The sequence below is a fragment of the Acomys minous genome (genome assembly GCF_964271855.1).
Source record: "Acomys minous genome assembly, chromosome: 9".
NCBI classification, from domain to species: domain Eukaryota; kingdom Metazoa; phylum Chordata; class Mammalia; order Rodentia; family Muridae; genus Acomys; species Acomys minous.
In genome coordinates, this window is record NC_140490.1 from 50,965,304 (window position 1) to 50,980,460 (window position 15,157).

Genomic DNA, 15,157 nt, shown 5'->3' on the forward strand with positions numbered 1-15,157 from the left:
GCTAGGAGGGAATACTTGAATACTCAAGAATCTCAGCTTGATTCACCCTGATACCATTCTGCACCTTTTGACTCAGTGTTTAAAGGAATAAGGGTAACCTGAGCTCTCCATATCATAGCTTCTGTACTTTAAGGTAAGCAGGGGCCTGGAGAGATGGCTCAGAGGTTAAGAGCACTGGCTGCTCTTCCAGAGGACCTGAGTTCAGTTCCCAGCAACCACATGGTGGCTCAAAACCATCTGTAATGAGATCTGCTGCCGTCGTCTGGTGTGCAGGCATACATGCAGGCAGAGCACTGTATACATAATAAACAAATTTATTTATTTTAAAAACAAAGATATAAGCAGTACCAACCACTGGACTCAAACATTTGTGTTTAAATTAAGCAGATAACTCAAGTAGTGAGGCTCTGCCAGTGTGTATAGGAAGTGTGAAGCTAGAATATGCTGTTTAGTTCTGTTCCTATCATATGTCACTGCAGTGATGTTAATAGTAATCACATACTGAACAAATACGTTTATGCAAATTCTGTAGTTACTATGAAATGTCACACAGTGGATCAGCACATAAAAGTTAATTTCTGAACTGTTTCCTTCGAAGATAATTTGTATTTTGATGAGTGCTCATGTTTATCCTTATTTTGATGTTAAGGGTCAGTGCTGCCATTTGGGAGTAAGAATAGTGGCCCTTGTGTTAGTTTCTTAAATTAGGATTTGCGTATAGAATAACACGAATTTTGCTTATGTTTTATTTTCAGTGGCTCTAGAAGATCATCTCTGTTGGTAATAATTATAATGATAATAGTAATAATAGTGCTCATATAGGGCAAATATCAACTTACTGTAAAGGTTTTTGTTGTTGTTTTTTGGTTTTTCAAGACAGGGTTTCTCTGTGTTAGCCTGGGCTGGCCTGGACTCACTTTGTAGATCAGGCTGGTCTTGAACTCACAGCAATCTGCCTCCCAAGTGTTGGTTGTTTTTTTAAACTACTGCATTGTGAGGCTAAACAGATGGCTCAGACTTCCTGAGTTCAGTTTCCACATAGTGGCTCATTACTATCTATAATGAGATCTGGTGCCCTCTTCTGGTGGGCAGGCAGAAAGTTGTATACAAAATTTAAAAAATATATTTTTTTAAAAAGATAACTACTGCATTATAGGAGTGGAAACATCTGCTATTTTAGGCAACACACTTAAGACTTAAGGCCAGTGTTATATATTTCTTAAAAGCTTAAAGATGCTTAAAACCAGAGACTTTCTTTGGTCAGAGTGGAATAATGAACCGAGTGCTCTCTTAGGCTTTTTTTTTTTAATCATTTTTTTCCTTTGTATTTATCAATAAATCGGTACCTCAATAACCTTTACCCTCAGACCCTCCCCCTTTTTAAAAGATTTATTTATTTATTATTATGTATACTGTGCTCTGCCTGTATGTATACCTACAGGCCAGAGAAGGGCATCAGATCACATTATAGGTGGTTGTGAGCCACCACGTGGTTGCTGGGAATTGAACTCATGACCTCTGGAAGAGTAGTTGGTGCTCTTAATTTCTGAGCCATCTCTCTGGCCCATCGGACCCCTTTTTATTACACCATATTTTCTGACTAATCTGATCCATGCTTTTATTTCAATATGTGTTTCATTCCTTCAGAAACTTTTCCCCCCTGTTGTATTGCAAACTCTTTGAGCTGGGGTTCTAGGTAATCAGAACTTGGCAGTCACTATCATGGGTTTTGCCCATTAACTTTGCCTGCAGAGGACTGACTACTTTCACTAACCTAATGTCTTTGTAAAGTTTAGACACCATCTCCAGAGAGAAATTACTAGCTTTTGAGTCTTGGGTCCTGTCACCCTGAGTTTACTTCAGCTCTTGTATTACTGCACATTTAACCCCAGTACTCAGGAGGCAAAGGCAAGCAGATCGCATTTTCAGACCATTGTGTCTGTAGAAAGGGAATCTATCAAAAACAAAAGACACCTGTCTGAAGGTTGTGATGTGTAACACCCAAGAACATTCAGTTTATTAAAATATCTGAATTAATGATTAGAGGTTAGCCTCTTCAATTCTAGGGTGGCTTTGCTCTGTGCTCTTGACAGGCCTTCACTGGCTTCTGAGTAACATTTACCAGTGCACTTTAGAGGCAGCTGACAGCCCTCCCTGGAGTTCATGTACAGGGATGGGGCATCACCACCGGAAACTTTGAATGAAAACCTGGCACTGCATTTTTTGGTTTAGTGTCACCTGACCTTGACTATGTAGATGGGTAGTAAGGCTACCTCTTCCCCATCAAGGTTGAGAAAGTAGTAAAGGTTGGGTATATACTTTAACAAGATCTCCAGGCCAGACAAAAATAAAAAGTGAGACCATGGGTCAAAAAGAGCAGGTATGGTGGCGTAGGCTTTTAATCATAGGGAGGCAGATCTCTTTTGAGTTCAAGGCCAGCCTGGTCTACAAAGTAAATCCAGGACAGCCAGGACTGTTATACAGATAGGATGGATGGATGGATGGATGGATGGATGGATGGATGGATGGATGGATAAAATTTTAAGAAACCTTTGTTCTGCAAGAACTTTTCTTAAAAATATCAACCTGCCTTGCTATCAGGTAGTTCAATGTTGTATTGTCCTGATTGAAAGATGGTTAATTGCTATTTCCATTTTCTAATCTTTTTTTCCTTAGAAACCCACAATCTGCCAAAGCAACCTCCACTTGCCCTAGCAATGGGACAGGCCACACAATGTTTAGGACTGATGGCTCGATCAGGAATTGGATCCTGTGCATTTGCCACAGTGGAAGACTACCTACATTAGCTATGCACTTCAGGAGCTCACACTTACATTGTGGCAAATAGTCAACATGGAAGTAGACCGGCTCTGCTGATTTGAAATTTAGATTTTTTTAATTATGTACTGGGGACAGGTTTTTGTCGCTTTACATTGCTTCCTAGTTTACAGCATGATGCAAATGATTTTCTAACTTAGTGTTAGGAGAAAATATTTTCCATCTTTTAACCTCTTAGTTGTCTAAGAGTTAAAATATTACTGAATTTCAGACATTCAAATTGATCATCAGAAATCCTTTAAAACAATTACCTAAAAGAAACCAAAAATCCTGCCTTCTTTGTTGGGGGGAGAAGGGGGGAAGGAAATGGAACAAGTTGTGTTTGTGTTAGCATGTGGGTGATGTAAACTACAAATTGGGAGCTGTTCCGACCCCCGCTCCTGTGTAAGCATTCAATCAGTGTAACTTGCAAAATGCATAAACATCCGACAGTTTGAATTTAATAGTGTTGATGGAAGAAATCATTTTTAATGTGTACTGTAAAACTTGAAATACTCAGGAGCTGAGTGAGTATGTTTGTTGCTACTTACAATCCCAACCTGTTAGTCCCAGTAGTTTTGTTTTAACATGGTCTTTTTCAACTTTGTTTCCTGTTTAACTACAGATGACTTCTGTTGTAGACTCACAAGTTTAACTGTTGTATTATAACAGTATTACATGTCAACAGTGTGGTTATGACCTTTATTTATATAAAAACCAAATATTTAGTCAATTTACCGTGTCTTAATTTAATCTTTGTACACCTTCCATTTTTAAGTGCTTAAATGAGTACTATATTGCAATAAAAATGTAGTGATATAATTAACCAGCCATTAAAAATTTACTTCTACAGATATTAGTGTCAGTTGAATTTATGTATTAGGTTCTCACATACTTTTTAGAGCAATTGATAGTATTGATTCTACTAGCAGCCCAAGTTGTACAATCTAAGACTGCCTTAAGATAATTGCAGTAGCCAAACCTGACATTGTGGATAGAAATTTTAAAAAATAGAAATTTAACAAGTACTGTAACTGTTAACCAAGCAAACCTCCAAAGTAGTTAAGAATAAAATTTGGAAAGTTGTTCCAAGGCCAAGGGATGGATGGCTTAGCAGGTAAAGGTACTTACTACTCAGTCTGGTGACTGGAACCCACGTGGTATGGAAGAGTCTATACACTGTCTCCTGATGTGCCTGCGTGCGTGCACACACCTTTTCTATACACACTGTCTCCTGATATGCCATGTGTGCGTGCACACACCTTTTCTATATACACTGTCTCCTGATATGCCATGTGTGCGTGCACACACCTTTTCTATACACACTGTCTCCTGATATGCCATGTGTGCGTGCACACACCTTTTCTTTAAAGATCAAAAACACTTATCTTAGGTGAATGTAATCCATGGATGCACAAAGGTGCTGGCTGAAGTTTAGGTCTTCTCCGGCAGGTGTTTATTTACCTACTCTTAGGTTTCTTTTCCCTGTGTTCTTTTCTTATTCCCTGACAGCAGGAATCCCATCAGTACCACGAGAACAGCTTTTCGGCTGTAGTGAAAACTCCTTGAATGATGGTCTCTTTAGCCCCTCTTCTCTTTAACCGCTCTTCCCTCCAGGACACACTCTTGTATTCCAGAAAAAAATGTAGCCAGCCACTTTCCCAAACAAAAAAGTTTATAGTTTTTATAATGATCTTTTTACAAATGACTAGATTTTGAGAAACCCTACACCAAATAACCTTAAATTCTATACACACAAAGTACAGGTTCTTCGTTTAGCTTTACTTCGATTCACTTATAAGTTTTCTTTTTCATCTTTCTGGCCATCCACCGTTTTTTAAACCTCTTGGCATCTTGTTGCTTCTGAGCACCTATGACACAACAACAGAAGCCTCCATGTTTAAGAATGCTCAACCCTGAGAAACAAATTTCAGAATTTTTTAGTGTCTAGTTTATATAAATGGGTACTGTAAAAGATCTTCAACCTACAGTCATGTCCCACCGCCTTCCAAAACCATTCCCTCTGTAAACTACTAAAGCCAAGAGAGGAAAACTCCAGCTTACCCCAGGTGCTGTTCAGAAACTGGGCTGCAGCCTTTTTCACTGGTAGCCTCTTATTGTTCAGAGACAGGAATTTGTTTACTAAAGGGAAGAACCACTTGTCACTTCTTTATCATTGTGAGAACTAAGAGACAAACAGACACAGTCCATAAGAAACTTACCAGTAGTCCTCTTGGATTCTGAACCATATAAACAATTGTGGATGAAGTGTTTGGCTGCTTCTTGTCTTGAATCTCTCAGCTCTTGATCTTTTAGCCTTACTGCCAAGTAGCTTTTAGTCTGACTGGTGTTCAATACAAAAAAAAAGGTCAAAATAAATTAGAAGGTACATACATGCTACTTCTATGTAATTGTGTGTGTGTGTGTGTATGTATGTATGTATGGTGCTAGGGACGGTCAATCCAAGGTGGCTCACATACACTAAAAGCAAGTACTATACTACTCAGCCACATCCTTAACCCAAGTTTTTTTTTCTCCTTTTGGCGGGTGGGGGTGAGGGGCTGTCAAACTCACAAATGCAAGGCAGGACTGTATTATGACTTCCCAGCACCTACATGACTTCACTTTGAAAAATCATTTTGTTTTTGCTCACCATTGTCTTTAAGTGATTGTATGCACACACAATATAGCTAAATCACATGCCATTTTATAAGAAAAAGAAATAGGTTTTAAGGCAGCAATTAAAAGTTACTATTAAAACGTATTTTTCTACAAATAGCCCAAGCTGATACAATACTACCTTCCCCTCATAAGCCAAAACTTTTCAAAGGAAACTTTACATCCCATTAGGAAAACAGAAGAAAACTCATTACCCGACAGACTGCACTGTCTGTATTTTAACTTTCTTGGAGTTTCTTCCTTTTGCATGGTGTTCATTTTTCTTTTTCAAATTAACTAAAAAATAAAAATCCACTTTGTGAATAGTATTCATATAAATTAACACTTAATGGCACTCAATTCAGTGATTACATATCATGTGAGTACAGTTTTATTTTGAAGAAATAATGGGGACCAAATAATGGGGACTGGACTTAAGTCAATTTTGTCTAGGCCCAAGGGCCACAAACAGCCCTAAAATGCCCTCACCCTTACATAAAGTTACTTAAACGAGAACAATTCATACCTTTTACGTTTTCTGATGATTTCTTTATGCTATGGGGAGGGGGAAACAAAAGATCAGAATGGCAGGCAGTAAAGAATACTCAAAACAAATAACCCGGGTTCCTTCTGGCTTCATGACCACTCTCTTAATTTTTTACTCATATACCACACAGTACTGACACCAAGTCCCAGTCACTGAGCTAGCAAGGCGGATCACCGGCCTCGGAATTGAAATCTGAGCACTGTTAGGCATACAGAGAGTATGCTTGCTAATGTGAATTATCAGGGACAGTTTTTATAACTTAGCACTACAAATACCAAGCAAAGGGTGGTGTTTGTCTCATGATAAAGAAGATTCATCCAGCAGTTTGGACACTGGAGACAAAGAGCAAGCTCCCAGTAACTATCACCTGACTAAACTGCCTGGAAAATGAAACACAGAAGCAACTACCAAAAGTGATGGGGGAGGGACATGGTTATGAAAGACAAGAACTTCACCAAACAGCACAAACATCTGCTCATTTGCCTAATGGATCTTGAATACTTATAGAAAAATAACCAACAAATTGGAACTATTATACTGGTTTAAAAGGACTTCAGAATTTAGAATGCACAAAGGTCCCACCCAGCACTGAGAGGCAGAGGCAGGCAAATCTGAGTTTAAGGCCAGCCTGGTCTACAGAGTGAGCTCTGGGGAGGCCTAACCCTGACTAGAAAAACAATGTGTGGAGGTGTCCCAAGAGCAAAGGAAAAATCCACTGAGGCTTATTTCATGGAATAAAGACAAACATAACTCAAGCTTTGCAGAGCAAAGCTTCTAAAGGAAATGGTGGCAGGTAAAATAAGCTTAAGTAAAGTTTGGGTCTCAGGAGCTCTTGCTAAATGCCTACTGCAACACTAAATGACAAGTTTTTTGTTTTAAAGATGTATTTATTTATTACATAGTGTTCTGCCTGCATATACACCTGCATGCCAGAAGAGGGCACCAGATCTCATCATAGACAGTTCTGAGCCACCATGTGGTGCTGGGAATTGAACTTAGGACTTCTAGAAGAACCCCCAGTGCTCTTAACCTCCGAACCTTCTCTCCAGACCCTCAATGACAAATTTTAAGCCGTCTATTTTTTACATCCATCCTGCTCCACGACAGGTGCTGGGCAAAGTTACTTGATAGACTAGGATCTGGAACTCCAAAACCACTGTGTAGCTTTTAAGTTTGGGAGACTTAAGTTGTACAGACTTAATCAAAGATGGCTTCACGTACGTGGAAGCCCGGTTACTTACTCAGCCTCTGAAGCTGTAGTTAGCTGCTCTAAAACAGCATCTGGAAGCAACTTTCTTTTCTTTTGGAATAAAGACATTTGAAGACATGTTAAAAGTGATGTACAAGTACGTCCAGAGTTGTTTTTAAAGTTACTTATTTCAAACAGCCCTGTATCTGGGCCACTGCCCCGCTATCTGTAAGCCAACAGAAAGACGGCTTAAAAGGCCCAAAACATTCTCTGTACCCAAAAACATGCTTTGTATCCAAAGTAGCTCAACGTTCAAGTGTCCTTCTTATGAATAGAAAGGCATGGCCACTTTAAGTCATATCTCTGGGGTGTGAAATAAGTAATTATTTGCCCTAGTTTAGAATTTTTAAAACTCAAGAAAACCCCACGACCTCTGGAAGCCGATAAGACCCAGTATTTCAAGGGCAGATACCAAGAAATACCAGCTCCTGCCCGGCTCCAATACTGTATCCTAAAGGAGCCTTTAGAACTCTAGCCCTGGCAGTGTTTTCAAAGCGACACGTCCCGCCCCCAACCTTCTGTTCGATGAATAGCTCCTCGCGCCGCTTCCTCTTTTCCTTCAGCAGCGTTTTATCCCTAGGAGAAAAGAGGACAAATCAGCGCGGGCAGAGCCCAGGGAGTCGCGAGCAGCCCGGTTCCCTGCTGCGGGCACCGCACCTACGAGCGCTCTCGCGCACGCGCAGTTCCTCCTCTCTCGCTTCCGCCTGGGCACTAGCGAAAGTCAGCTCCTCCGGGGCTTCGTCGTCTCCGTCCTCGTCCTCGTCCAGCGGCTCCGCGGCTGCGCCGCTGCTGGGCTGCGCAAGCAGCAGGCCGTGCTCCACCTCCTCCGAGGCCGGCTGGTCCTCGTCCACCATCGCCTCTGCCGGCGCGGGAATACGCGACGAGCGTGGCCGGAGCTGCACCATGGCCAACGGAAAGACGGCTGTCTGCCCCTTGACCCGGAAGCAGCCGCTAATTGTGCGCGACGCGCGCTCCCTACGCCCCCTGTTGGTTCGGAGGCCACAAAAAAACGCGCCAGGGCGTGTGCGGGGAAAAAGGACGTGTGGTCTCATGGTTATCAGTCAGTCTGGGAGGGAAAGGCCAGCATTACAATGCTCAGTATCTCTGCCTTTTTTTTTTTTCTTTTGGTTCCCACGTTGCTTTTTGATCTATATGGAACAGCGGCAAGGGCGTAGTAAATAATGAATGAATGAAAGAGCATCATTGCTTGCGGGATACATCCCTCTGCTGCATATTTTCTGGGAACACAAAGCCCTTGTGATCGCCAGTCTCTTACCATTTTACAATACGAAATGATTCCTTTCCTAATGAAGCCATGCTTTTGGATGCTCTGATAGGTGTTCCCTGACGCAGAACTGTTGACACTTTCAATCTTCCAGACTAAGTTCAAGGACAGAAACATCCTCCCCGTGGCCACACTATTTTCTAAACCTTGCACACGTTTCTGTCACTCTTCTACCCTCTGTAATCAGTTCACATGGCCGTTGCCGCAACCATTCTGAAATCACTGATCTCTGATGTCTATCATATATGTTCAACAAATGGTTAGTTACATCATATAAACTTCATACTTCTAAATCTTGTTATCTCTTAGAAGCAATTTCCAATGTAAAAACAACAAAGCGAGTGTGGACAAAAAGAACAAAATGAGGCCGGTGTTGGCAAAAGCCTTTAATCCCAGCAGTGGGAAGCAAAGGAAGCAACATCTTTGTGAGTTCGAGGCCAGCCTGGTCTAGAGAGTGAGTTTCAGGACAGCCGGGGCTACACAGAGAAACTCTGGGGGAAGAGGGGAGCAGGAAAAAAAACAAACAAACAAAATAAGAACTGCTGGGGAGGGAGGGGGCTCTGAAACCTCTGGGCCTTGGTCAGATAGAAAATACAAATTAAAAGATGCTCTCAGACTCAGGCACAGTAACACATGCCTGAAAGCCCAGCAAAATTTAAGGCAGAAGTAAGAAAACCTTAAATCCCAGGCCAGCCTGAGCTAAAGTGAAAGCTGTCTGCAGCAGTGTGCTGATCGATCCCTACCAGGACTAACATTTAGAAAACGGAAAACGCTCAGCTGAAGCCCAAATCTATTACAAGCACAGGATGGAGCTGAACATACAAAATTTGCACTAAAAGTGTCGCTGCGGGCAGGAGAGATGGCTCACCAGTTACAGAACTTGACCTTCCTGCTCTTCCAGGGGACCTAAGTTCCGTTCCCAGCTCCCATGTCAAGCGTCTAATAACCACTTCCAACTCTGGTTCCAGGGGCTTCAATGTGGCTCTGCCCTGCATTATACATACCCACTGCAGACACACGCACACTTACACAAACCTTTTTCAAATAGCATGGAGTTACAAACAACCGCCTAGTTCTCCAGACTCCCAGTGGGTCGGAGAATCTATCTCCGTCATACAAAGAACTTTTAGGATTTGTTACAAATGAGTCATATATATATATATATATATATATATATATATATATATATATATATATATTACACGTAACTGTACCTTGCTGCCTGTAGTAGATCATTTCAATTGTCAACATGATTGGATTGATAAACACCTATGAGGAGCCATGAAGTGCTGAGTGCATGCATACTGTTGACAGGGGTACGGCCATGTCAGTGTCAAGGACCCCAATGCCTCAGACCCATGGGAATGGCAAAGCCTTCCCCGGGTCAGGTTTGGGGAAACACAAATGTTGTCCTGTGCCAGTGGTGACAGTGTGTGCAAAAACTAGCAACCACAGCTCCCTCCTCGAAGATGGCTGCAACCTTAGACTGTCTCCCCACAGAGTCCTCCTGTGGAGACAGTTGGACCCCCCCCCTCCTCCTTGCGCTGCACATAATCCACTTGCTGAGTGTCCAGGCTGCATAGGTGTCCTCCATCAGGGTCACACGAGCCACCTGGCCCCAGGTTTTCTGTATGGCTTTCTGTCCTGCGTTCCATGTATATCATTTCTTCACTTGCAAGTTGCTCCCAGCAGGCAGCCATGCAGGGTTGGGCAAACACTGAGTGCAGTGTGCCTGTGTTGAGTTCTCGGGGTGCACTGGAGGAGTAATACCCTGAAGGTGAGGAGCAGACTGCACACAAAGGGGAAAGAGAAAGCAAGCAGAGTGAAACTGGGAGTCCTTTCTAAAGCTTTCTGGGTAGCCATGGACCAAGCCGGTCCCTTGCCCACGTCTTCCCTGCTATGATGCATTCCTCTGACCTTTCATCCTTTACACTAAGGTTTGTCAGGTATTTTGGTCACAGTCATGAGAAAGGTTGACTATTAACAGGAGCCCAGGGTATTCAAATAACTGGGATCCCGGGAGAGGCTGAGGTAAGACAGTCCAGGTGCAGTTCCCTGGAGCACTACCTGGATCCATGGGAGAGCACTGCGTATGTACGCCCATCATCCTCTTTGCTGATGGGCACTGCGCCCCTCTAGGCTCCTTATCCCTCTCATCCAGGCCCAGGCTGCATCGGCAGGTGGAGCTCAAAGACGGGGCAGCATTCTCACTACTTTATTGCAAGGTAAAAAGGTCATTTTTTCAGGGTCTCACAGAGCTCTCAGGCCAGGGGTGACTATATGCGGCCTAAACAGTGATGTCGACCAGCAGAAGCGAAGTCCCTTCGCTTATGAGATGAAGCAATGAGCACCCATCGCTCCCTTCCTTGGAGGCAGCTCATCCGCTACATCCTGGATTTGCAGTGCTTTTTTTTTTCTCATCCTGGCATCTCTACTTGCTGGTCCCAGTTCTCACCTTGCATGAGTTCTTGCTGTGAGTGATTCCAGATTCTTTAAGGTAAGGCATCCAAGCGCGGTCAATACTGAAAAGGAAGAGAAGCCCTGGCAAAGGCAGTCTTGGAGGAACATCCTTAGACCATAGGTTACCAGATATAAAGGATAGTTTGTTTTCCACAGACATTTGTCCAAATAAATAAATAAATAAATCCTAGGGTTTAACTTTTAGTGTTTTAATTCTCTATTTCTATCTTTGCCCAACACACAATCAGAATAATTACCTTCTTTTCAAGCAATTTAAATACAAATCTTTTCTTTCCAGTAACATAAAATTTAAAACACTCGTATTTCAGTTCAACGCTAATAAAATGGAAGAACTTGACACTTGACCCAGAGAAAACACACTTGCTGTTGGTATTTGGAAGACCAATCACTTGACAGACAGACTGTCTGCTGGGGGATCGGAGCGTACTTTTAGACTTTTCAAAGTTCAGCTCATCATCCACAAAACCATGTCTCCTGTTGGTGGCCTGGTTTGGTGCTACATGATCTTCTCACTCTACAGGACAGTTAAGAAATCCTTTCAGTTTCGTGGGGAGCAAGGGCTTCAGGCAGAGTTGTCCCACAGGGTCCCTGAAAGTGAAACCTAAATAGCAAGAGCAATACAGCAGAATTAGGAAGTACAGATTACAAAATGAGCATACAGCCACAACTAATGGCATACAACTATAGCTAATAATAACATACAACTAATGGTATTTAAATTGTTTAATGACCTTTTTTTCAGGGCAGGGTCTCACTATGTAACCCTGGCTACCCTAGAACTTGTCATGTAGACCAGGCTAGCCAGTCTCTCCTCCCAAATGCCAGGATTAAAAGTATGCACCACAAGCCAGGCAGTGGTGGCCTTTAATCCCAGCACTTGGGAGGCAGAGGCACATGGATCACTTAGAGTTCGAGGCCAGCCTGATCTACAAAGTGAGTCTAAGACAGCCAAGGATACACAGAGAAACCCTGTCTCGAGAAAACAAAAAGAAAAACAAACAAACAAAAAAGTGTATACCACAAAACCTAACTTTCACGGACTTCCTTAATCCAAGTTCTGACAGTACAAAATCTACACAGATAACTGTCTATAGCCTGTGTGCTATAAGACTTTTATTCTGACTGGTGGAGGAGACATGATTGCAGTGTATTTTCCCAGTGTGATACAAATTCATAAGTGAAATTATATATGGATCCATATTTTCTATATATGAAGACACAAATGGATGGAAAGGTATCCCATGTTCATGGATTAGGAGAATTAATATTGTTAAAAATATCCATACTACAATATAATCCTTATTGTAATTCCAATGTCATTTTTCATAGAGATAGGTAAAATAATCCTAAAACTCATAGATAAGTACACAAACCTCAATAACTGATAAACTCATGAGCATAATGAACAAGGCCAGATTCTCTGTGGTAAACGACATCCTCTCAATATAGTACAAAGTGATAGGAATTAAAATAGCATGACACAGGCTTAACAATAGACACACCAAACAGCATTACGGAATGAAGTCCAGAAATAAATCTGTATGTCTGTGGTCAAATGACCAGTGACACAATGGGAAAGGAAAGTCTTTACAACAAATGGTACTGGGAAATCAGATAGTCACATGCTGAGAAATGAGACTGGGCCCTCACATCACTCAATATATAAAAAGCAATTCAAAACTACTAGAAGAAAACATAGAGGGCGGGAAAACCCCACAACACTGGTCAAGGCGATGGGCTTTTCGATATGGTTCTCAAAGCATGGGTCACAGAAGCAAAAGTGGACGAATGTGATTACATAAAATTAAAATCAGCTTTGAGAGTAGCCTCATGGCTGGATTCTGTGCTGTGCTGCCTGGCTACATCCCTGTCACTGGAAGACAAACAAGCAGCCACGAGCGCATGACATGGGCTTGAGAGCACGCCTAAGACAGGAGAATCATGAGTTCGAGGCCAGCGTGGGCTACATATTAAACTAAAATATGGTGTGTATTTTGGGCCGAAGGTTTATCTTAGAGAGCTTGTCTAGCATGCACAGGCTCTGAGTTCAATCTCCAGCATTACAAAGTTAAATAGAAAATAAACTAGAGGGGCTCGAAAAAGGGCTCCACAGCTACGCGCATATACGGCTCTTGCAGAAGACTAGAGCGCAGTTCCTAGCTCCCACATCTTGCAGCTCACAACAGCCTGTAACTCCAGCTCCAAGAGGTCAAAAACCTCTGACTTGCACAGGCATCTGCACTTGTGCACACATACACACACACACACACACACACACACACACACACACACAGTTCCTGTCAAGAACCCATCGACCATTTTTTTTTTTTAAAGTATATACAGCTACCTCCAGCTGTAAATGCCGATTCAGGAAGTCTGGGTGTCTGTTTTGGTTTATTTGTAAGGGCTAGGGTGATCCTTATCTTTGGGAAGATTAAGGGAACACTGGGAAAATTGTAGGAATGAGGAAAGGTGAGCTCCTGCTAGCAGATCCCATCTCAAACAAAAGGCTTATGTGTTAAAGATAAAGCTAACGGCGATTCATTTGTGCTGGAAATATATACACATATACAATGGCCTAGATGTCTACGTATATATGAAATTCAAGGCATGCATGCGTCCTTGTCTTTAGACTTCTCTTAAGTAAACTTTTAGATTAAGAGATCAATAGGGGCTCAGCTACACAGGCAGGGCAAGAAGGTCTTGTCCCTCACCTATGATGGCACAGCCAAGTGAGCAATCAACTACTCTATCAAAGGTAGCCACTGTGTCTTAAGAGCAAGGGCTCTTCAAACCCCTGATAAATGGCATTACTGTCTACATGGTCCCGTGGATGGTTCCTTAGATGCCTGGCCCTCACCAGCCATTAGTGTTCGGCTGCAAGTGCCTTCCCACTCCACATACCAGAGTTACTTTATTCCTCCTAATCACCTCTCCTGGACTCTCCCCACACAAAGTCCCTGCAGCCAGGTGGACATCCTAGTGGTGCTCACACTGCCCACTTGTATGTCTACCTTGGGCCTTTGTATCAGCTAGTCCCAGAATAATGAAAATTCTTCTTTTAGACGCTCCTTTTAGTGTGTCCTTTTATCTATTGGAGCTTGCCATAGGGACCCCACCACATCCTGATGCTTGTCTACCCGCTCCCCTCCTCCCCCCCCTCCCCCGCCATCCAGCTGCACCAGGCTCTCCTCAGCAACCTGAAGTGGGTAATATGCCCACCACGATACTGTTTCCTGCCAGTCTTGACCACTAGCATCTGGTCTTCACAGGGTAGGCTGGATTTGGGTTTCTCATTTGTCTGCTCCTTGGGACTAAAGCCGTGTCTGGTATGCCATGGACATCAGTTAAATTATAAAGATCAGAGAAAAGGACCACATGCCGGCTGAGAGCACTGAGGGGTCCAAGTGCTGAAGGGCCCCACGCAGAGCCATGGTGAGCCACACCCCATCTCTGTTTCAGCCATGTACAAATCCTGGCGTTGCAAGGACCTCTGGGGTTCCATCAATCGAAACATTGAGGAAATCGGAAAACGCCTGGCATTCATTGTAACAGCACTCACCCAAGAAAGCCATTCGGATGAGGAAATGGAACCTCTCACCTACACGTAAACTGTGACCTCATCTACTTGAAAATGACAAATGTAAGTATAAGTCCAGAGAAAAATACAATGTGTCAATGTGGAAAACAACAACAACAACAACAAAAGTTCTATGGAAACTCCCATGTAGAGAAACAGCCACCTCAGTCTGCAGTTAATGGTATTTTGTTCTTTTATAAACGTCAACTGCATATCAAAACGAAAAGACACACCCCTCTTTCTCTTGTCCTCCACAGAAATCAGAACTGTAGTTTATGGGGATGACATCTCCACACACACACCCCCCACCTCACGTCATCCAGCTCGGTCGTCCCTGTACCTGAATCTGTTGGTGGCTGGGGTGGTTTCCATGTTAAACTCAGCCACTGGGACTCCCCTGGAAGCCACCTGAGGGGCAAACATGGCAGCTGGGTAGACCACAGAGGACGTTCCCACCTACAAAGCAAGTGGAGATGAGACATGGGGAAACTTACGCAGCAGGCAGGGCGGTGGCTAGAGGTGTGAGGAAAGTGCAGTATG

General features: G+C 42.9%; 3 protein-coding genes across 9 annotated transcripts in view; 1 reads left to right on the forward strand and 2 right to left on the reverse strand.

Annotated features, from left to right (window-relative positions):
- The window catches only part of RANBP9 (RAN binding protein 9), a 75,407-nt gene extending 71,736 nt beyond the window's left edge, over window positions 1-3,671 (forward strand). For both annotated transcript variants that reach the window (XM_084796086.1, XM_084796087.1), the window contains one exon: window positions 2,677-3,671. In XM_084796086.1, coding sequence (XP_084652212.1) covers window positions 2,677-2,807 — 131 coding nt within the window. In that variant the 3' untranslated portion in view covers window positions 2,808-3,671. The remainder of the gene's footprint in view (window positions 1-2,676) is intronic.
- An 803-nt stretch (window positions 3,672-4,474) lies between these two features.
- On the reverse strand, window positions 4,475-8,223 carry NOL7 (nucleolar protein 7). The gene is made up of 8 exons (XM_084796098.1): window positions 7,929-8,223; window positions 7,787-7,847; window positions 7,264-7,322; window positions 6,002-6,030; window positions 5,691-5,772; window positions 5,040-5,161; window positions 4,882-4,959; window positions 4,475-4,688 (listed from the first exon to the last, which is right to left on the reverse strand). Exons 1-8 carry the CDS (start codon window positions 8,174-8,176, stop codon window positions 4,609-4,611), a joined length of 759 nt encoding a protein of 252 aa, XP_084652224.1. The 5' UTR covers window positions 8,177-8,223; the 3' UTR covers window positions 4,475-4,608.
- Window positions 8,224-11,209: 2,986 nt separating this feature from the next.
- The window catches only part of SIRT5 (sirtuin 5), a 30,785-nt gene continuing 26,837 nt past the window's right edge, over window positions 11,210-15,157 (reverse strand). For all 6 annotated transcript variants that reach the window (XM_084796092.1, XM_084796095.1, XM_084796094.1 and 3 more), the window contains exons 8-9: window positions 14,958-15,073; window positions 11,210-11,638 (exon numbers count right to left, since the gene is read on the reverse strand). In XM_084796092.1, coding sequence (XP_084652218.1) covers window positions 11,563-11,638; window positions 14,958-15,073 — 192 coding nt within the window. In that variant the 3' untranslated portion in view covers window positions 11,210-11,562. The remainder of the gene's footprint in view (window positions 11,639-14,957; window positions 15,074-15,157) is intronic.

What these genes read in the sequence shown, in the direction of transcription:
- NOL7 (XM_084796098.1), bottom strand. Translation starts at nt 8,176, where the DNA reads ATGGTGCAGCTCCGGCCACGCTCGTCGCGTATTCCCGCGCCGGCAGAG. An exon ending in ATCATCAGAAAACGTAAAAG is followed by an intron (nt 5,773 to 6,001) that starts GTATGAATTGTT and finishes TTTATTTTTTAG; the next exon opens with TTAATTTGAAAAAGAAAAAT. An exon ending in CAGACAGTGCAGTCTGTCGG is followed by an intron (nt 5,162 to 5,690) that starts GTAATGAGTTTT and finishes ATTGAACACCAG; the next exon opens with TCAGACTAAAAGCTACTTGG.